At 36.6% G+C, this 22,342-nt stretch overlaps 1 protein-coding gene across 1 annotated transcript in view; it reads right to left on the bottom strand.

Moving 5' to 3' along the window:
- TBC1D32 (TBC1 domain family member 32) overlaps positions 1–21,729 on the bottom strand; it is a 93,290-nt gene extending 71,561 nt beyond the window's left edge. The window contains exons 1-11 of the mRNA XM_015819906.1: positions 21,575–21,729; positions 20,517–20,678; positions 15,815–15,992; positions 12,894–12,965; positions 10,359–10,484; positions 7,930–8,008; positions 7,736–7,839; positions 7,582–7,643; positions 6,740–6,884; positions 2,864–2,923; positions 2,294–2,393 (exon numbers count right to left, since the gene is read on the bottom strand). Of these exons, the coding sequence (XP_015675392.1) occupies positions 2,294–2,393; positions 2,864–2,923; positions 6,740–6,884; positions 7,582–7,643; positions 7,736–7,839; positions 7,930–8,008; positions 10,359–10,484; positions 12,894–12,965; positions 15,815–15,992; positions 20,517–20,678; positions 21,575–21,729 (1,243 nt within the window). The remainder of the gene's footprint in view (positions 1–2,293; positions 2,394–2,863; positions 2,924–6,739; positions 6,885–7,581; positions 7,644–7,735; positions 7,840–7,929; positions 8,009–10,358; positions 10,485–12,893; positions 12,966–15,814; positions 15,993–20,516; positions 20,679–21,574) is intronic.
- Between the last annotated feature and the right edge of the window lie 613 nt (positions 21,730–22,342).

Consider the following 22,342-nt stretch of genomic DNA (forward strand, 5'->3'; position numbering starts at 1 on the left):
TGCCAGTTGCCAAGCATCTGAATTTTGATCACATGATCACGGGGATGCTGCAATGGTTGTAAGTGTGAAAAACGGTCATAAATTAATTACTTTTTTGAATGGTCACTGAGCAAATGTTGTAAGTCATGGACTACCAGTATAGAAGATTGGTTAAGAATCATATCTTTCATCTGCCAAACAGTCCTACTCTATAGTAGCCCTCACCTTCACAGTCCCCTATATCTATGTTTTCCCCAAAATAAGACCTATTCCGAAAATAAGTCCTAGCTTGATTTTTGGGAGTGGACCTAATATAAGCTCTACCCCAAAAATAAGCCCTAGTTAAGGCCCCACCTACCCATCTGCCTCTTCCCTTTCATTCCCGAGCCAGACTGCTGGTGCTTTAGGCCCCCTGGCCCACTTCGCAGCTCTGCCCACACAGCCACCGAAGCGGTAGACAGAGCTCCAAAGGGTCAGGGAGGGTGCTGAAGCAAACGGGCGTCCTGCCTGCACCGTCCATGCTGGCTGCCTGGACAGCTGCTGGAGAGGGATGGGCCCGTTTCAGCACCTGGTGCCCTTGGGGGGTTTACCTTGCCACATGCTCTCCAGCTCCGTCACATTTCTCCACCGCCAAGGAGCTGGAGAGCTTGCCTCACCACTGCCCAGATGCTCTCGTTTTCCCCAAGCATTTCTTCGCTAACCTGCTTTTCAGCTCTGTCGCGTTTCTCCATCACTTTTCTCTGCTGCCGCTTGCAGGAAAACAAAAGACGTTTGTGGGACTAAAAAAAAAAGTTCAATCAGACCTTCCAACTTCACGAGATTTTTCGCGAGAAGTTGGAAAGTCTGATTGAACTTTTTTTTTTTAGTCCCACAAACTTTTTTTTTTTCCCTGCATGCGGTGGCAGAGAAATGTGATGGAAAAACACAAAGGAGAAACGCGACAGAGCTGAAAAGCAGGTTAGCGAAGAAATGTTTGGGGAAAACGAGGGCATCTGGGCAGTGGTGGGGCAAGCTCTCCAGCTCCACGATTGTTGAGAAACTTGGAGCTGGAAAGCAGGTGGCAAGGCAAACCCCCAAGGGCACCAGGCGCTGAAACGGGCCCGTCTCTCTTCAGCAGCTGCCCAGGCCCACTAGAGGGAAGGCCAGTATCTATTGATATGCAGCAGCATTCCAGCTCTGGCGGGAAAGGGGCAGCTGGCATGGGCACTGCAGGCAGGATGCCCGCTCACTTCAGCACCCTCCCAGACCCTCCGGGGCTCCATCGGCTCTTTGGGCGTGGGCTACCGCCTCCCAGCTCACCTTTCGGGCAGACCAGGACAGGAAGGCAGCCCCCAGCATCCCCAGTGCAAAGGTTCCCCACTCTGCCCGGAGGAGTGTTGGCCTGGACACTACCACCTCGGTGCCCTTTCTGCCACCACCCAGCATGGCCACCCCGGGGCTACAGGAGCTGGCCTAGCATGGGGAGGGCACATGCACCCCCTCCCAAACACTCACATACTTTTAGTTGGTCCACCCACATGCTCTGAAGTTGGCCCAATCACCACCACGCTTCGAAGCTCTGCATCTCTATCCCATGTGCAGGCCCCGCCCTGCCCCCACACGCTCACTGCCTGCTGTAAGACATCCCCGAAAATAAGACCTAATGGGTCTTTTGGTCTCCCCCAAAAATAAGACCTAGTCTTATTTTCAGGGAAACACGGTGGTAGTCAATAAAAAAAGCCCTCCCTTTTTAAGACCCTGTAATCCCTTAATTCAGGGTACAGTTGGGGAGACTGGAGGGAGCTGAGCGTTTATTGGCTGGATACCCTTCCTGACACCATACAAAGTTCACAGCAGATATTTTATCTTTATAGCCTAGGAGAAAAACAACTACCGCTGCCTAAGATTGAACTCTCAACCTTCTGAGTGGGAGGCAAGCATCTTCACCACTAAGCCACCACGCCGCTTTTCTGTAGTAGCTCTTTCTGTAAGTCTATAAATAATTAAAATCAGTATTATTCCAATGAGCCTTTGACCCAGGCTGATCAAATTGTGAGCATCTTAATTATTTTACATTTATACATCTTAGCTACTTTATCCTCATTCAGTTTTGTTGCAGAGTTTTCCACTTTTTTTGTTTTAATGTTACAATTTTGTTTTGATATTATTATGAACTGCCCAGAAGATTGGGATGGCTTAGAAATGATGATACAAAAAGGAATAAAATTTGCTATTAAAAGTCTTGTTGATATACTGCTACTCACTGTATTAGAACGGTGTAAATAATAAAAGGATTTTTGAAATATATTGTACAGCAAATAGAAATAGCACATACTATTATGTGACGTGGAAAATGCATTAAATGTTTTTGATCCATTCACTGCTGACTCACAAGCTTCCAAGTAGGAGGCACACTGCTCAACAGTTGCAATGATCTGAAACATACAATAACAAATCATATCGAACCAGCACAAAGACCATGTATTGTATAATTTTTAGACCCTCCAAACAATGTTTTACTCCATTTAGATCATTAGCAAAGTTAATGTGGTTTTGCTTCACTCCAATACATTTATCTAAAAGATTCATATAAGTGATAAGATAAAATATAAAGTGTCTTTCTATAAACTATATCTAAAATGTGAAAACTGCCTATAGGCTGACATTAGTATGTAAGAAGAAATGTTGAATTATCTGTATCTTAGTTCAGTTAAATTGGTATCATATACACCTCATTTCTTTTATTGATGCAAAAGTGCCTTAACTCTGGATTTCATTAAATCCAGTGCCAAAATGCCCACAAAGCATAATTCCCCAAAACATTTTGATTAAATGAAATAATATTCTAAACATTTAGAACTATTGAAAGCTACAGTATCTGAAAATCTGGGTAGCACAGACTTACCAAAGATGTGTATTTCTTTTCAAGTAGCCTTAACACTACTGTTCTGCTGTAGTAGGCATGCTAATATCACAAAGCAGAAGTATAATACAGTTAGAACTCGTTTCTGAACAAAATTTTATTCATTTTTTTTTCAATGATTACAAAACATTTTGCAAACCTTGTATAAAGAGAAAGTGGCACATACTAACATAAATTCTATTCACTGCAAGATGAGAAACCAAGCCATTTTAATGAAAACTCTCACCTTTAGGGGAAGCCAAATGAACATACTGTATAATGCACAAACTAATAGCTATGATTTATGTCTGAAGTCAAAATAACAAAATACTTGTTTCCTCCACATTTTCCATTTAAAAGAAATAAACATCTCACGTTTGCTTGAAAAGATTGTGCAAAATTCCCAGGAAAATAAAAAGTTCTATTTTCATTTTCATGCCTATTTCTTGTTGTCATTGATACTATTTCTAGTCAACACTGCAGAATTTGCAAATCTATAAAAACAATTTGGCTGCATTCAGCCAAAGTCTCCTATGGACAAAACTATACCTTTGTCAGCAGGTTTCTGAAGCTAACCACTGTTTTCTTATTTTGAATCTGCAAACACATACATTATTAATAGGTATGCAAATTTACTTTTAAATTTGTACCATAGAGAGGCTATATCAGTTTCTATTCAGCTTTTCAGTGGGACAACATGAGGTGGCAAACTGCCTTGCTTTGTGGCAAGCGAATTGCATTGTTGTACTCCCAAAAGATCTACATCAATAGGGATTCGTTAGGGGCCTAGTGTGGCCATACAGGAACCAAATACTGAAGCTAAATTCAAAACACTGATTATATCTAGTTAGCCTTCTACGGCTTGGACACTGATACTTACAGAACTGTCTGTCAGAGAGAACTGGCCTTTCTGGCATACAGATAATCCTCGACTTACAACAGTTCATTTAGTGACCCTTCAAAGTTACAATGGCACTGAAAAAAGTGACTTACGTCCATTTTTCACACTTACGACCATTGGAGCATTCCTACGGTCACTTGATCAAAATTCAGGTGGTTAGCAATTAACTCATATTTATGACGTTTGCAGAGCCTTGGGGTGATGTGATCAGCTTCTATGACCTCCTGACAAGCAAAGTCAATGGGGAAACCTGATTTACTTAACCGTGTTACCAGCTTAACAACCGCATTGATTCACTTTACCACCGTGGCAGGAAAGATCGTAAAATGGGGCAAAACTCACTTAACAAATGTTTCACTTAGCAACAGAAATTTTGGGCTCGATTGTGGTTGTAAGTCGAGGACTACCTGTATTTGTCTGGAATGGGGCTAGTGAAAGTGAGATGAAGGGAGAGCGATCAAGAGTACAAAATTTTCCAATTTGTGCTCCTTCCTTATGGTACAATTTATCCTTGGAGATCTGGATGTTACTCTCCCTGAGAGCATTCAGAAGTGTTGAGATTAATAAAAATCTTCATATACTTATACAAAATACAATTACCTGGACAAAATGTATATTTCATTGAATCCTTAAGTGAACAAAAGCTGGCCCAACTTCTCCATGGTATAAGGTTAAAGGCAAATTTCAACGCATACTTACAATTCAAATCCAAAATAATGAAACCGTGAATGTTGCAGGTATAATATTGTCAGTTGTTTTAATGCTTTCTTTCTTTTTTTTAATCATAAATTTTACTATAATAAGGCCCCAAAAAATTATTGACTTGCTTGGTCTACATTTAAGGCCGGTGAAGATAATTCTACAAATGAACAAATACACTGATCCTTCCAACCTCACAAGATGTGATTGCTATTCTTGTCCATTTTGAACAACCATAGCCTCCTCCATGTTTACTGAGTATTTGAAAATGAAAATAATTCTAGGAACCAGAAGAAAGCCCTTTAAATGCTTGTGAGAAACAGTGAGAAAGAACATAAAAACATAAGCAGTGCCCCCCCCCCCCGGATCTGGCCCATTTAATTCGGCAGTCTATTCTCACGGTGGCCAACCAAGTCCACAATGAATCCCACTAATGTTTAGTAGATGCTCTTCAGAGGCAGCCATGCTGCATCAAGGTTAATCATCTCTGATTCCCGTGACTTCCATGAATTGGTCCAACCTTCCTTTTTGAGACCAGCCAAACTGGTAGCCAGCATAATAGGGAATTCCAAAGTTAAATTACATCTTGTTTAAAAACTACCTTTTGTCTATCTTTATTCTTCTAGGATTCAATTTCATTGAGTGACTTCAAGTTCTAGTATTTTGTGAAAGGGAAAATAACTTCTCATTATACTGCTTTATACATACCATGCATAATTTTGTATACCTCAGTCATCCCCCCTCTCATTAGCCTACTTTCTAGGTTAAGAAGCCTCAAATGTCATAACCTTTTCTCATATGGAAGCTGCTCCAGCCCCACAATCATCTTACTTAAACTCCTCTCAATTTTCTGTAGCTCCACTATATTCTTGCAAAGGTTTGGCAATACATTATATTTCAGATGCAGTTGTACCATTCATTTATATAAGGGTATTGTGATATTGACAGCTCTATTTTCAATATCATTTCTTATTGTCTCTTAACAAGCTGTTCATCTTTTTGAATGCATACTGCATCAACACATTAATTGAACTTTTAACCATTATTTCAAGATCTTTTCATCATCACTCACTATTAGTTCTGATCTCATTAGTTTGTATGAGTAGTTAGGATTTTTGCTACCAATTTACACTTGCTCACATTGAATGACATCTGCCATTTTGACACCGATTTCCCCAAGGAGTAGAGATCTCTTTGAAGCTCTTTATAGTTTCTTATTTTTTTCCACTCTGATCAATTTAGTGTCATTTGCAAACTTGGCTATTCCACTTGTCCTGCCCAATTCCAGATCCTTCCTTCCTTCCTTCCTTCCTTCCTTCCTTCCTTCCTTCTTTCCTACCTACCTACCTACCTACCTATATACGTTAAAAAGCTCCAATTCTAGAACAGATCTCTGGGGGAACCCACTAGTTACATCTTTCAATGGTGAGAAATGTCCACTCCTAGTCTTTGTTTTCTGTTTTTTAGACAGTTGCTTATTGATAATAGGGTTATTTTTTTTATCCCATGGCTATTTAGCTTACTGAGAAGTCTTTGATGGCAGATTTTATCAAAGGCTTTTTGAAAATCTAAGCAGATGATATCTACTTGCTTGCATTTTTATTAATTTCCTTAAAGAGCTGTAGAAGTCTAGTTAGGCAGGATCTTCCCTCAGTAAAATCATGTTGGGAATTTGTTGGGTAATTTTATCTTTAATTGCAGTTTCTACTATTTTCCCTGGAACAGAAGTTAAACTGAGAGGTCTCTAATGTCCTGGATCTCTATATGAAATCTTTTTTCAAAATTATGTTGGCTACCTTGTAGTTTTTAAGTGCAAACTGAGTTTAGAGATGGGTTATATATTTTAGTTGCAAGCTCTACAATCTCAGTTTGGGATAGATGCCATCAGGGTTTGGTAATTTGTCTATGTTAAGAAATAGAAGTTATATAGAATTGTTGAAGTCAAGAGAATACCTGGACAACCAAGAAAAATCAATCCTTAAAGTTGTCGGACAAAAACAATATTAACAGATCACTGCAAATGACTGGCTGAAAATTTTAGGCCCACAAGCCCACAATATTATGTAGATGGAAGGAAGAATAGATTCAGTTAACTATTAACATTACTCGGAAATTGGTGTCCCACCATTAGCAAGGAAAAACACTAAAGCTGATAAGAGGATGAATATCTCATCAATACTTTTTGGAGAAATATACTTTTGCTCAGTCTACCTGCACCAAAGAACCTTGAAAAAGTAACAAAACAAGACTGAATATCAAAAATGCACACATTTCCTTACCATCCATTTTTTAAACCACACAGCTTTGAGATCAACCAAAGCCAAAAAGTATACTGGATCCCAAAATTCAGAAGAAGCAATCAGACTTAAATTATGCTTTACAGCCAGAAGGGATAAAGTACTCTCCATTATTTCTTCCATGTACCTAAATAAATTGGGGGGAAGGGGAAGAGTTTCATAAATATCACAATGTTGGTATGGATGCTATTTGTGCCTAAGCGTTCTGGCAAAATATTATTTAAAATTCTAGAAACTGTCTCATTGCCCCTTGGACCAACCAAATGAGAATTAAAAAATTTAGACTGCTTTATAAAAAAAACTGGAATATTGTGAGTTTTGCTGGGAAAGAGTGCTTATATTATGAAGTTAGGCGGGAAAAATAATTCAAATTAAGCAGAATGTCATATTTAAAATTGAAACAAACCTAAAGTCAAATCAAAAGGAAAAGCAGTTTTGATTCTAATTGCACAATCTTATGAAATTAAAATAGCCACATAAACTTTCAATGGGGTACATTCCTAAGTAACAAACACAAGACTGCAACCGAAATCTTCAAACATACAGTATCATGTGAAACCAGTTGCAAGTAGGCAAGTAGTACAAAGGAGAAAAATTGGGGGGAGGCAGGGAAAAAAAATCAAGGATCTTATTTACATATGATCATGTTTTATATAGACTTATGACAGCTTCATTGAAACTTCAGGTACAAAGCTTTTTCAGTTACATTGAAACAAAGGCAAAGCATCTGATAACCTAAGCAAACTTCATCATCCCTATCTATCAATCAGCAAACTGGAAACACAAATGAAAACACAACCACATTAAAAAAAAAACTTATATACTTTTCTGGATGACGTATCCAAAAAGAAGAGACTTCTCTCTGGTACTCATTCAGGAGTCGCATCTATGAATAAAAGGATAATTATTCTATTTTAAAACCCTTGATCAAAAACACCTTAACTAACTAAATAACATTGAGAAATAAGTATATTGTACCTTTTTAAGTAAACGTATTATGTCTGGGTTGCTTATGTCAATACCCATTGATACACTAGGAATGTAATTATCTTCAACAAGAAAATAAGCCTCTAAGTACTTTGCTGTAAAGAGAAAAATAATTGCCAATTAATTTAAGAGACCCAGTGAAAATTGTGGTCATTTGTTTCTGAAAAGAAGTATCTTGAGCTCACCTAAGCTTGTATAGAGTTCTCTTGTCATATTTAATGGAGAGGAAGAAAATGTCTTGGCATAAAATTTCAAGACTTTGTCCTATAAAAAAACGAATTAAAGCCAAGTTACTAGGCGTGGACATCAGCTAATACTGATGATTTCGAAAGGATGACATCTGAGTTGTAACATCAAAGTCAAGCTCCACCATTTTGTACATGCATCATGACACTATATGTAACAGTTGTAATGCACATCATGCATCATGACACTGTATGTAACAGTTGTGATGCACATTTAATTATTTGCCTTTTCTTGGTCCTGCAACTCACCTGCATTACTAGGTTCATATAATCTGAACCAAACCTGTGCCACAATATATGCTGCTGGTTCCTTTTATTTATTTTTTCCCCACTTATATCCCGATTCTCCTTCAACAAATTTGAGGATTCTAAGATTATTGTCATTATTATTACTAAGATTGATTGTGCTCTTTCCCTTCAAGGCAAAAGCCCTCCAAGTTAGATTGAGCTAAAAGAGAGAGATTTTAAATCAAAGTCATCCAGTTAGCTTTCCTGGCTGATGTATTAGAATCTGTGCCTCCCAATCCTATAAATCAGCCTCTTATCCCTTACATTATCCTTGCTAATTTTGCAAAAATTTATTCCCAAAGGTCAATGCTGATTTTTATCTAAAAGACAGTGTCAGAATTGTGTCTAGAGTACTTGGAACAACATGATGAAAAACAAGCTGCATTACTTTTTTTTTAGATGCAGAGAATGCTTTGACAGTTTGAATTGGATTTTTCGATTTAATGTTTTGGGAAATATAAATTTTGGACAGAATTTTCTAAAATGGGTAAAATTGATTTATGCTTCACAGAAAACAGAAATTGTTAATGGAGATCTAACAAATATATGTGAGATACAAAAAGAAACAAGACAAAGTTGCCCAGTGTCTTCTCTTCTGTTTATTTTGCTTCTTGAAATTCTGAACAGAGATATAAGATTAGATGAGAAGATTGCAGGAGTAAAAATTAAAAAGTAATTACAACTTAAGAGCTTTTGCAGGTGCAACTGGTTTTGAAAGATCCTTTCAAGGGAATCGAAACACTAATGGGAAAGCTAAACAATTTAGTGCATTAGCAAGTTTTAAGATTAACAAACAGAAGACAAAGATGGTAACAAAACATGAAGATACAAGATCAAATTTATGTTGGAAATGTAAACAACAAAAGGGGACATTTTATTGTGCTCAACAAAGTCAGAAAATTTTGGATTCACACACCAAGTCAGAAGATTTTAAAAATTAGTATATAAATAAAACCAGAGGCTTTTCTTTTAGGCCTGATTAATAATTGAAAAAAAGTCATGGAATGTTGTTTTTATATAGGATGCCTACAGCAAGATTATTCATGCACATAGGTCAGGGGTAGGCAACCTTGGCTCTTTTATGACTCGTGGACTTCAACTCCCAGAATTCTGGGAGTTGAAGTCCACGAGTCATAAAAGAGCCAAGGTTGCCTACCCCTGACATAGGTGGAAAGATTCAAAGTTACCTACAATGGAGAAACGGTTGGTGAAGATGATAGAACTTGTCGAGATGGCAAACTGATATCTTTGACCAGAGAAAACATATTATCTAAATTTATTGCTGACTGGAATAGACTTTTCGCATGAAATAGAAAAAAAAGGAAATTATGATATACAGTTTTTATGATAAGAAAAAAATTAAGATTATAGGAAAAAATAAAGCCATGCTGTAATTAACAGGTAATAATATAAAATAGATAATAATAAGAGTAGGAGGTAAATTTATAACTGTTGTAAAGAAATTGAGAAGCTACTTCTTTATATGCTTTTTTTTCTCTGCACTGTGGACTTTGTCTCTTTTTCTTTCCTTTCTTCTTTTTTATTCTAAATATCACTTTCTGCTAGTATTTATCTTTATTAAAACCTTAATAAAATATATATTTTAAAACAGTAAATTAAATATTGTCTAATGGCTGAAAATTACTGTGCAAATACATCAGCTACAATGGATTAATTAGAATTACATTCATGTTTATGTATACAGAAATATTATCTGTTTCATATTACTAACAGATCAATCATTTTACATCTAATATTTCTGGGACTCTCACATGTTGCTCTTATCTAATTCAAAGAAAATTCTATAATATTATCATATATTAGTAACATTTTCCTGGTTTTATTTATTCAGGAGTTATTCAGGCATTATGTATTCAGGCATTATTCAGGAAACTAATGTTTTCTGACTAGTGCCTGAAAAAGTCATAACAATACATCTGCTTCTTTAACCATATAGTGAGAATCATTTTGAATTACCAATTTCTTAGGCAGCTGGTACAAATATTTGAATTTTATGTACTGTATAAATTACGATCAATGGAAATATTGGTCAAGAATAAAAAGCTTATTAGTATCTTTACACTGAAACTGGAATCAGGATCTGAGAGTGCTGTTGCAAGATGTTTGCGTAAGGTACTCCAACTTTCACAATTTAAAATATCAGATGGGGGTGCAGAACACAAGGTTTGAATAGCTTCTTGGCGTACCTAAAAGATCAAGGAGAACTGAGTAAGAAAACTGTATTATTAGAATAAAATAAATATATATTATAAACCTACAATAAAGGCTATGTCAAAAATCTAATTCTCCATCATCACCCAAATCATTAAGGATGAAAAAAACTCTTTATTTCTTTACCTTTTTTCTTTATACACCTCTAACTTCTGCTATATTTTTTTTACTTGCCTCCTTCCACTGACTGTCTTTCCTCTCAAATTCTGCACAGCTTGTCTTTGTGTCAAAGATTATTTGATCTGCCCTCTTCTCCCCTCCCCTTCCTCTCCCTCTCCTCTTCACTCCTTTCACACATACAGACCTTGGTCTGATTTCATAAAGCTAATCAAGCTCAAAAACTGTCCGGTTTGGCACAACTAAACAGGACAGGTACAGACTTCAATGGATAGTTAGGACTGCAGGAAAAAATGAAGGCAACCAGGCTGCCTTTCACTGAGGACCAGTATACTGCACGGTTCAGGAAGAACCAGGAAAAAAGTATCTACAGATCCTTCACATCCTGGTCATAAACTGTTTCAATTCTTCTCTTGGGATGCCACTACAGGAAATTGCATGCCAATACAATTAGACACACCATTTTTTCCCTCCTGCCATCATTCTGAACACCTAATTCCCACAGCACTGTCTTATATCTAAAGATATTTACTCACTTAGTAGGGCTGTATTACTATTATCCTTCTAATTTTTCCTATTACCTTCTTCTATTGGTATCTTATTATATTATATTGTATGTACACTGAGAGGTTATGTTCTGGAGACAAATTCCTTGTGTGTCCAATCACATTTGGCCAATAAAAAATATTCTATTCTATTATACATAAAGCTAATTAAGCTCAGACACTGGAAGATCCCAAGATTATAGGCTAGAACAGGAAGTCAAAAAGCATCCTAGAAGTCAATGGCAGGCCATTTCCTTAGCCATGCTTTTGTCAAGAAAGCTACCTGGACCATCCTTTTCCATTCTCTTCCCACTATTGGGAAGATTCAATATTGAATGCAATGCCAACCATTGTTCTGCTATTTTATGGAGAATAAAATTAAGCACAAAGGCTGTAATAAAACTTTTGTCGGGCGCAGCAGTCAATGAATTAAATTATGTACCTATTTTAAATGGAAAAGGTGAAATTTTACAGCCTCCCATAAATGCTTAACAAATGAGATTCAGACTGTAAGAAAGGTCCTGATACAAACTTTTCAAACAAAAAAAAAGCATACTTTCATAAAAGAGATAAAGTCACTTTTTGTATTCTATATCTATTTTCAACATCTGCAGTTCTCTGTTTTCAAACCGGGCAATTGCAATGTTAATTTCATTAAATAACATTGGAGAAAGAGTTATGCTTAGCAAACTAAAACCAATGCTATCTGATTGGAGGGGAGGGGTGTTCCTAAAAAAATATTGCTTACATAACTGTTATCCATTTTTAGTCTCAAATATATGCAAATAATAATAATAATGATGATGATGATGATGATGATGATGGTAATAATAATAATAATAATAATAATAATAATAATAATAATAATAATAATAATAATAATAATAATAATAATAATAATAATAATAATAATAAAGAAGTTGGACGGGACCTTGGAGGTCATGAAGTCCAACCCCCTGCTCAAGCAGGTAACCCTATACCATTTCGGACAAATGGCTGTCCAGTCTCTTCTTAAAAACTTCCAGTGTTGGAGCATTCACCGCTTCTGGAGGCAGGTTGTTCCACTGGTTAATTGTTCTAACTGTCAGGAAGTTTCTCCTTAGTTCTAGGTTGCTTCTCTCTTTGGTTAGTTTCCACCCGTAGTTTTGCTATACTATATTCCCAGCTCTGTTGAATAACTTTTATCAAAGCAGTTGATACCAATGAGACTTATGAGGAACCATCTCAGGGAAAGAAGTAGAAATAGACTATGCTTAAAGTATAAGATGGAGAAGAGGAACAGTGGGAAAAAGATTCTGTCGCATTAAGACGTATATTTCTGTCCATCTGCCAAGTATCCTCACACCACTGATCACATCTCCACCCCTTTTACTCTACCCTATGCTTTTCCTTGAGTTTTATGTTTTTTTAGATTACAAAAATGAAACTGCTTTCTCTTTTAAGAGAGAAGATTCAGTGTACTTTAGAACATGGGATACCTTTTATCAATGGCTAGAAAAACGAGGTAGAGAGAAAGGAATTTAACATGTATTAGTAAGTTAAATATTAGAACCCAAACAATATGCTGCTGATAAAATATTAAGCATTTGTGACTATAAAAAATTATATATATATGAAACTGCTTTCATATTAGCTTAACGCGTGACAAAACCAAACTTAATTTGTCCGTGCATACGCAAAACAATAAGATATTTCCCCCCTCCAATTTTTTTTTAAACTTACCTCCTTAGGTTGTGTTGGATCGAGTCTTTCTACAAGCAGCTGTAATTGTTCTTGATTCATAAATGTGTAACTCTGTAATACATTGTAAAAATGCTCACTAACCAAACCCAAATGAAACTGAGGATTTAGATCACTATTAAAGTTATAGGATTTAGATCACTATTAAAAAAAAGAGCACATTTTAATTATTAAATTTTTAAATCTTTTAAAAAAATCTTTAAAAAATGATATAATGATTTAAAGCAGCCTTTTCCTCCATAAGAACACCAAGAAGAAGTAGGTAAGATATGTGATCGAACCGAAGTCAATGACTGAACTTCCACATCTATGGATGGATCTTTGATATAAACTGCTACATTTTCTTCCTGGGTGAATTCAGTTTATGCACACTCCTATAAATATAACTCTGCCACATGTTGTTTAGAGAGCTGATGAGCTAGTTGCAGCCGTATTTTTAAAAAGGTGACATGTCCAATGTTTGTAGACCTCTTTCTCCTCTGTTCTGCAAGTCTTTGGACTACACCTTCTAGCTATCTTTCTACCTTTCTACCTACCTACCTACTATCTATCTATCTATCTATCTATCTATCTATCTATCTATCTATCTATCTACCTACCTACCTACCTACCTACCTACTATCTATCTATCTATCTATCTATCTATCTATCTATCTTCCTTACTTACTCACTCCTCTCTCTCCCAGTTGTCATTTTTCCCCCCTTCTATCCTGTGAACTGTTTATGCCACTGAAGTGGATGGCAGAAAGAGCTATGGATATTTTGGATGCCTCTTCTACATTACATTATAGTGAAGATATGCAATTTAATTCACTTCAGCACTGCAGTTAGCGAGAAATCTTTAAATGGGAGAATATTCTGTGTGCCCCAGAGTTTCTGTAAGGTACTCTCGTGTATTTTGTCTTCCGCCAAAGAAAGCACACGTCTCTAAAAATCAATAGGCCTCTAGACTTTGCTTTAAATGGAATAGATTTTATTTATTGATTTTATCATAACAGTTTCAAGAAAATACAACTTTAAGCCTAGCAGTGTAAATTAGAGAAAACAATCTCTCATTGCCTTTGTCAGCAGTAATAACCACAAAGAAAGAAACGCCTATTCTCCACTAACTTTGGTGCAGAACCTCCTATCATGCTGACATAAATCTATGTGACTAAAAAGCCTGGTATGATATGATACCAAATACACAGACCACTCCAGTCTTGCATATCACATCCCAATTTCTGCTCATTTTGATTTTACAGTGTAAGAAATACTGAAAAAAAAACCTATTTATACTGTAACCAGGAGAAGCAATTCACTCTTAACCTCACTTCCCTAACTGCACCTTGATTCACTGCCTCAAGATGCCAGTTTATCTCTGAAAATGGCAAAGGGTGAAATTGGAGACATTGATAGCAATAATCACAAGGCATAGCAGCATATGAATAATTTTCATCCAGTACAAATAAGTATTTATAGAAGTACAGATCTATTTTCTAATAAAGAAAAACATATACCTTCACCATCCATATGATTAAAAGAAACTGCACTCAAAACAGAATTGAAAGCATGCACTGATCACTAGTCTCGGAGCTATAAATCTGTAAATTGGCCAATACAAAACTCAATTTGAAAACATTATTTCAGAACTAATCTTTTCTCTTCTCTAAGATAGGTCAGCTTTATCCCCCTTGATCATTCACATGCCACCTTGATACTAGTATTAATCTCCTTTTCTATAGAGTACTTGCCAGTGTGGTCATGCCTAGTAATTAAAATCTCTGCTACTCTTTCCTAGCAATGTTCTTTCTATTCTAATTCCCAACACTCTACTACTCTTTCCAAGCTATATGCTTTGGTTTGCTCCTGTCTTCAAAGCAACTGCTGTCTCAGAATATTTGGATACACCATCTCTTGATCTAATGGGAGCATAAGTATTCTAATTTGACTACGGCATGAAGCTTTTGCCAATTTTTAAAATGATAAACAGTTGGAATCTAATGAACAACCTATGCTCGAGACATTTTTTTTAATTATCTGGGACCTATTTTCTGTTCTCCTTACTGTAAATCACAATAATTTCAACAATTATGCTCTATTGTTCTTCATTTTCCTCTCAAAATTTCTTCTTTTTCTTTCAAACTAATTGTGCGTGTATGTACTTTTAGCTTTACTGGTTAGAGTCCTGTTATTTACACACCGCCTTCCTTTGCACACGCTTTCTTCTTTAAACCCATCTTTTTTACCTGTTAGAGCAATGAAAAAACAGCATACCAGTCCAAGGAACAGGAACTAAATATATTAATTAAGCTATTTTTCTCTTTTGAAATACACGTTTCTGAACGTGTTAGAAATAAACTCTGCAAGTTTGGTTATGAATGATAACTCCGGTGAGATGATAAGAACATGAATCTGTAGTGTGTAGCCTTTGACAAGCATTCAGTCATTTTTATCATTGACTGAAATATATACAGTTTATGAGGAAAGAATGAAAGTTAAAAATGTTGTCGCATATTTGTATTCAGTGTGACACTACATCATTTTGCCAATCCTTTCCTGTTATGGATATCAACCCAAAGCAGGTTTTTCTGTATAATTGTTTTCTAACTTTAAACAACCATGATCTAAAAAAGAAACAACCAGCTTGCTTTGTCCATATTCAAAAGGGATACATTTTGGAAACTGAATGTCAAATTTCCTTTTTCCCCTTTACGGTCTTCAAAACACTAACTCTAGTATAGAGTATAGAAGTACAAGGGGATCAGAAGAACTAGAAGGCTAAAAAAAATGACAAAGGAGATGGAAACCTAATTTGTGAAAATATTATCTTCAACAATGTTACATAGCACCAAAGAGTCTCAGTCAGTCAGTCAGTCTCTCTTTCTCTTTCTCCCCATCCATTCCTTTGTATAATTGCATACCTGGTTGAAGGAAGAATCACTATCAGAACAGTTATCTGCATAATAACTGTTGGGTGGTTCTGTTTTCACTTTTCTTTGCATCTCTTTGTAGCGCATTTGATCTTCTTCAAACTTGTTAATTAGAGATTCAACTACAACCATCATGACATTCTTCAGTGAATGCATCATTTCTCTATACCTTCAGTTAAAAAGTTATTTAAAAAACCAAATTATTAAAATCCATGTGCTGTATCATGTACAAACTAACTTCCTAACACTCCAAGTTAGGAAGAAAATCTTACTGAAACCAGTGAGTACTGTCTAAATAAAAATATATATTGAGAAGTAAAAGTGCAATCTCACATATACCTGTTCAGAACCGAGTCCAACTGAATCCAGCAAGATTAACTGTCACATATATGAGTTCAGAATTGCATCCTAAATCATTCTGAATTCAAAATATTATTTTCCACTAAACCAGTTCAGGATAATATAAAGATGGACATTACAAGTAGTCCTCGACTTACAAGAGTTCATTTAGTGACTATTCAAAGTTACAACAGAACTGAAAAAAGTGACTTATGACCGTTTTTCACACTTATGATGATTGCCAGCATCCCTGTGGCCATGTGATCAAAATTCAGACACTTGGCCACTGACTCGTATTTATGACGGTTGCAGTGTCCCAAGGTCATGTGATCCCCTTTCGCAACCTTCAGACAAGCAAGGTCAGTGAGGAAATCAGAGTCACTTAACAACCGTGTTACTAACTTAACAACTGCAATGATTCACTTAACAATTGTGGCAAGAAAGATCGCAAAGTGGGGCAAAACTCTCTTAACAATTGTCTCACTTAGCAACAGAAATTTTGGGCTCAGTTGTGGTTGTAAGTCAAGGACTACCCATATACCACATTTCCTAAACAAAAATACCCTGTTTTATTCAAAAATCCAAATTGGTATCAGAAAAGCAACACCATCCAATGTTTTAGATTCCCAAATATTTAGCAGAATATAGACAGGATAGCTAAACATTAGAAAAACATTAAGGTTATTTTTAGTAGCATTTCTCCTAATTTTTAGAAGAATGTATTCAGCCCTTGTAATCATCTGTGCATTTTGGTTGGGATTACTGTTTATATCAGCTTGTGATTACAACCGTATTTTTATGCTCTAGCAGATTCTAATGCTGTTATTTATGCATTTCCCTAAACAAGATTTCCACCTCTTGGAACGGTATGTTGTGTTAATAAACCAAGGAGAAATGTATGAATGCACAACACATGCATAATTCTGGTGATATTATGTAAGCATAAGAAATTGTCACAGAAGCTTGTGAAATAAGATGAGCAGAAGGCTTCAGATATTTTATACCATTTTCAAGCACAGAATAGGAGGGAGGGAGGGAGGAAGGGAGGGAGGAAGGAATTAAAAATTGCAAAAATATATTTATAGAGGCTTTAGGATTTGCTTTGGATATTGTATAATTACAGGCCCTCATTACAGGTATGAATCCTGCATGACTAGAAGGGTAAACAATATTTATGCTTTTTAAGGACTGAATTCTTCAATTAAAAAAAAAAAAGAAAAAGAACCTTGCCTAGCTGACTCAATTCCTGAATGTAAATAAATGGCTTATTAAAAATACAGCAGGCCACATGCTAATTTATAAAAGCAATTAAGTACTGATTAAGTAACAGAGTTTTTCACAATGACATTTCTAATTTCCTTTTACAGAACATGGCCATCCACATATCACTGCAATTAACTACTAAAACATTTGCAAGATTGATCTCATCATTCGAGTTGGACATTGGATGTTCCTGCACAGGGTTCCTTTTGCTCTTCGTATTTCTGCCTTTCTATCGTATGAACTACTGCCTGCCAGTTTTATCTGAGATTTTACTAAAAACATTATATGTTGTCTGCCACAAATGTTTCCTCACATGTTGGGGAAAAAACCCCATTTCATTAAGCATATTTGTTTTCTTTCCGTTAACAGATGTGGCAATTTGTAATAGATTAGATAACCTTTCTTGTCATTTTTTCCTGTGGGCATAACGGCACACATTAAAAATGAAATTTAGTTGCTTGGTCTCAAGTGTACACATACATAACACACATTTAAAACATACTATATACAACATATGTATAGACCTACACCCTTACTTATAAGTAACGTATAATACAGTTCCAATTTTTAAATGGCTGCCATATATTGCTAAAACCATAAAATCTAAATTCCAATCAAAAGATTATCTATGTGTGCAAAAGTACTAATGTCTGTGTGGTATTGCCAAGCTCACAAAAACAACAGCACATCTATTAACATTATCCTCAGTAATGAAAATCTCACCTAGGTACTTACAACCGCAACTAAGCCCAAAATTTCTGCGGCTAAGCAAGACATTTGTTAAGTAAATTTTGCCCCATTCTGCTTGCCACAGTTGCTAAGCGAATCACTGCAGTTCTTAAATTAGTAATATGGTTGTTAAGTGAATCTGGCTTCCCCCTTGACTTGGCTTATCAGAAAGTCGAGAAAGCTGATCACATGACCCCAGAATACTGCAACCGTCATAGATATGAGTCAGTTGCCAAGCATCCAATTTTGATTATGTAACCACGGGGATGCAGCAATGGTTATAAGTATGAAAAACATTCATAAATCACTTTTTTCAGTGCTGTTGTAACTTTGAACTGTCACTAAATGAACTGTTAAGTTGAGAACTACCTGTGGTCTTATTTTACACTGGAGTACTTAAGAGTACTCTACATTTGATGTCCTTTCTTCATAAATCTGCCTTGGAGTTAGAAAATATGTTTGACTATTAGAAAAATGTACAGATCCAGTTTTATATGCCGCCTTCTTTACAGTAAGGCAGTGATGGCGAACCTTTTAGAGACCGAGTGCCCAAAAATTGCCCCCGCCCCACTCAACCCCCTGCCCCACCTCCGCTCCGCCCCACCCTATCTGCCCGCAGGGCCACTCACCGCCTCCAGGGCCTGCCACAGATCGCCCAGGCAGCCCAGCAGCGCTATGGCGGCCACGCCCTCTGCCTGTGCCCCGCAGCATCAACTGTGCACGTTGGGGCATGAGGGCAGAGTCTTGTCTACGCTGCCTGGCTGCCATGTCCTTGGCTGCGCTGCTCCGCGTCGGCCACGCTCGGGGGCGACTCTCCTCCAGGAGGGCTGCTAGTGAGGAGGGGGTCACGGGCAGAGGCAAGGCTGGGGCAACGGCACTTGTGCGCACAGAGAGGGCTCCGAGTGCCGCCTCTGGCACCCGTGCCATAGGTTCGCCACCACTGCAGTAACGTATTATGCACTATAGAATGGTTAAGACAGGCAAAACTTTAATATTGAAAAATTAGTATTCAGTCAGCTTTAGTTTTTTCCTTCTCGGTTATTTTTCAAAGACATTTTTTTATGCTTCCTTAACAACCCAATGGAGATTGTATTCAGAACATATCGTTCCTTTCTACTACTATTTGGAGGGAATCTTGTATAGCATAAACTGACTGTATTTCTCACACTGCTTTTCCTAGAGGTATTTTATGTAATAAAGAGTGAAGCTGAATATCGGAATTTGCTTTAGAGGAAAACAGGGATAGAATCGTAAACTGGTATGGGGCCATTTTAGCAATCAATACTAATCCTTTGTTCAGTGCCAAAAAGCATTGTGTTGCATAATGGCAAGTTTAAAGGACAAAGACCCTGTCACTTTTCAATAGTTCCTACCTGTGCTTATTTTGAAAGCACAGAAGTATTAAGCCAATATAATACATATATACAGCACATATGTATGCATGTGAATATATATGTATGTATGTACGTATGTATGAAATAGGGAGCTACATATTTATGTGAAAATAGGCAGCTTTCTTCTAATATGTAAAACCAACAATAACCTGATAAAACAAGTTGGACTAGATGACCTCCAAGGTCCCTTCCAACATTATTATTATTATTATTATTATTATTATTATTATTATTATTATTATTATTATTATTATTATTAATCATCGCACAGTCAGCCAGATATTCAGACTGGATTTGGCATTTTGTCTACCTATCAAGTCCTTACCAAGGACCTGGGATGATGATGATGATGATTAGTATTAGTATTATTATTATAAGGCATGATGATGATGATGATGATTAGTATTAGTATTATTAGTATTATTATTATAAGGCAAACAAGAAGAAAGCAGAAACAAATTTTTCAGAGTCATTACAATATTCAAGAAAAAAACCAGGAGTGTTATTAAGCACTCAAACTCAAAAACAAGGAGAGAGTAATAATTTATAGGTAGTCCTTGACTTACAAGAGTTCACTTAGTGACCATTCGAAGTTACAACGGCACTGAAAAAATGACATGATCATTTTTCATACTTATGATTATTGCAGCATCGCCATGGTCACGTGATTTACATTCAGAAGCTTGACAACTGGCTCATATTTATGACAGTTGCAGTGCCCTGGGATCATGTGATCAAGTCAATATGGAAACAAGATTCTCTTACAACTGTGTTACTACTTTAACAACTGCACTGATTCACTTAACATATGTGGCAAGAAAAATCATAAAATGGGGCAACTCACTTAACAAATTTCTCGCTTAGCAACATAAATTTTGGGCTCTATTGTGTTTGTAAGTTGAGTACTACCCGTAATTAGGCATTCTCTTTTGGAAATTGAGTTTTCAATATGTTTCACATATACTTACTCCTTTGATTCCCGGGTCTTTTTAGTAACATGCTGTACCAGAGTGTCATAATTCGAACCTTCCCCCTGATTTTGGGCTGAGGTACATTTTTCAGTTTCTTCTTCTATTACGGACCCCAAGATGTTACTTATATATTCTCTAAGGTACTTTACAAATTCATAGCTGTAATAACAATTAAAATGTAAAATATTATGCTTAATATCAATTTGTTTTTATAATAAATATATTTCATCAAGCAAGTATAAGAATATTCCATAACTATGGTAAGGGGCATATGAACATTTTGGAAGAATTTCAGAGATGAAGTGAAACTGGACATTAAATTTAAACATCAAATAACATTTGAAACCTGTATATCAACTGAAAATGTTGAATGTCTTTTTCACTAATTAAAGAAAATGATTGTTTAGAGCAGGGGTCCCTAACCTCTGGGCTGCAGTCCACAACCGGGTTGTGGCCTATTCAGAATTGGGACACATGAGTGGCTGACCAGAGAGTGGCTGACCAGAGTAGCTCAACTTGCGCAAACGGCGCGCCAGCCCCTGCCATTTGGGCAGGTTGAGCTGTGTGCATGCACGGCAGCCCTTCACTAGCGCAAGGGCTACATGCACGCATGCACACCGGCCCACTGTTCACACGGTCCAGTTCCCCTCCCCGACCCAGTTGGGCTGCCAAGCCGCAAAGGTTGAGGACCGCTGGCTTGGAGAATCTGATGGTTGGAATAACAGAAGAAGTAAATACAAAGACCCGCTGGATGCTATATTCCAAAGCTTGAAATATTGCAATTAGTATCTATTAAGAACATTATTTACAAGAAATATGGAATCTTGCTGTTTTCTTGGCAAGGTTTCAGAAGTGGTTTGCCCTTGCCTGCTTAGCAGGGCTGAGAGAGAATGAATAACCCAAGGTCCTCCAACTGGCTTTGTACCTAAAGCAGGATTAGAATTCCTGGGTTTCTGGTTTCTAGCTTGGTGCTTTAACCACTAAGGAAGAGTTCTGAAGGAAGAGTTTCCCTTTTAAAATTATCACAATGTCACAAAATCATGTAAACAAATTACTTATGAAAGTTCTCATCTGTTTCTTCCAAATGGAGTAGAATCTCTTCAGCACATTCTACAGATGGTGCTCCTGTGATTTTTTCTTTGACACTTTGCAATAACTGTCTGAGCATCGGTTGCAAGAGAGCTTCATCTTCAGTAGAAAAATGAGACATCTACAGAAACACAGAAGCAAAATATGAGTGATCTACCCCGAAAGATCTTATTAACCAGCTATGAAGTAAACAAAATCAATCTGTTGGTCTGTAAATTCTCTGTGGGGATGTTGAAAGTCTACATTCTACCCCCTATTAAAGAGTCAGATGAGAGCGATTAGAAATTACAGTTTTTCATTTATGGCCCCATTCTCTGGAACATCCTGTCTAAGAATTCCATATAGCAATATCTCTTTTGGTATTAAAGAAAATGTTACAAATGTGATTCTTCAGGAGAGAATGCTTACTGCTTCAGACGTTGAATGTATGACACATATTGAAGAGTTATAATAATACATTTAAAGTCGTATGGGTTTCAATTTATCATGCGGTTATATTTCATTGTCTTATGCTATAAATTATTTGTACTACTTTATGTATAAAAATGAAGTAAAGAATTAAAGATTGTGTGTATAAACATAGAAGGCAAACAATACCCTAAAGATTAAAAAGGAAGTTATAAGGATGAACTATTTCTAGACTCAAATATTCCATCTCCTTCTGCAGAAGGGAGCATAAGGCAAAAGAGGAACCATGTGCCCAACTTCAGAGCAAAAGAATGGAATTAAAAATG

This window comes from Protobothrops mucrosquamatus, unplaced genomic scaffold, assembly GCF_001527695.2.
Source record: "Protobothrops mucrosquamatus isolate PMUCROS unplaced genomic scaffold, P.Mucros_1.0 scaffold1016, whole genome shotgun sequence".
Lineage (NCBI taxonomy): Eukaryota > Metazoa > Chordata > Lepidosauria > Squamata > Viperidae > Protobothrops > Protobothrops mucrosquamatus.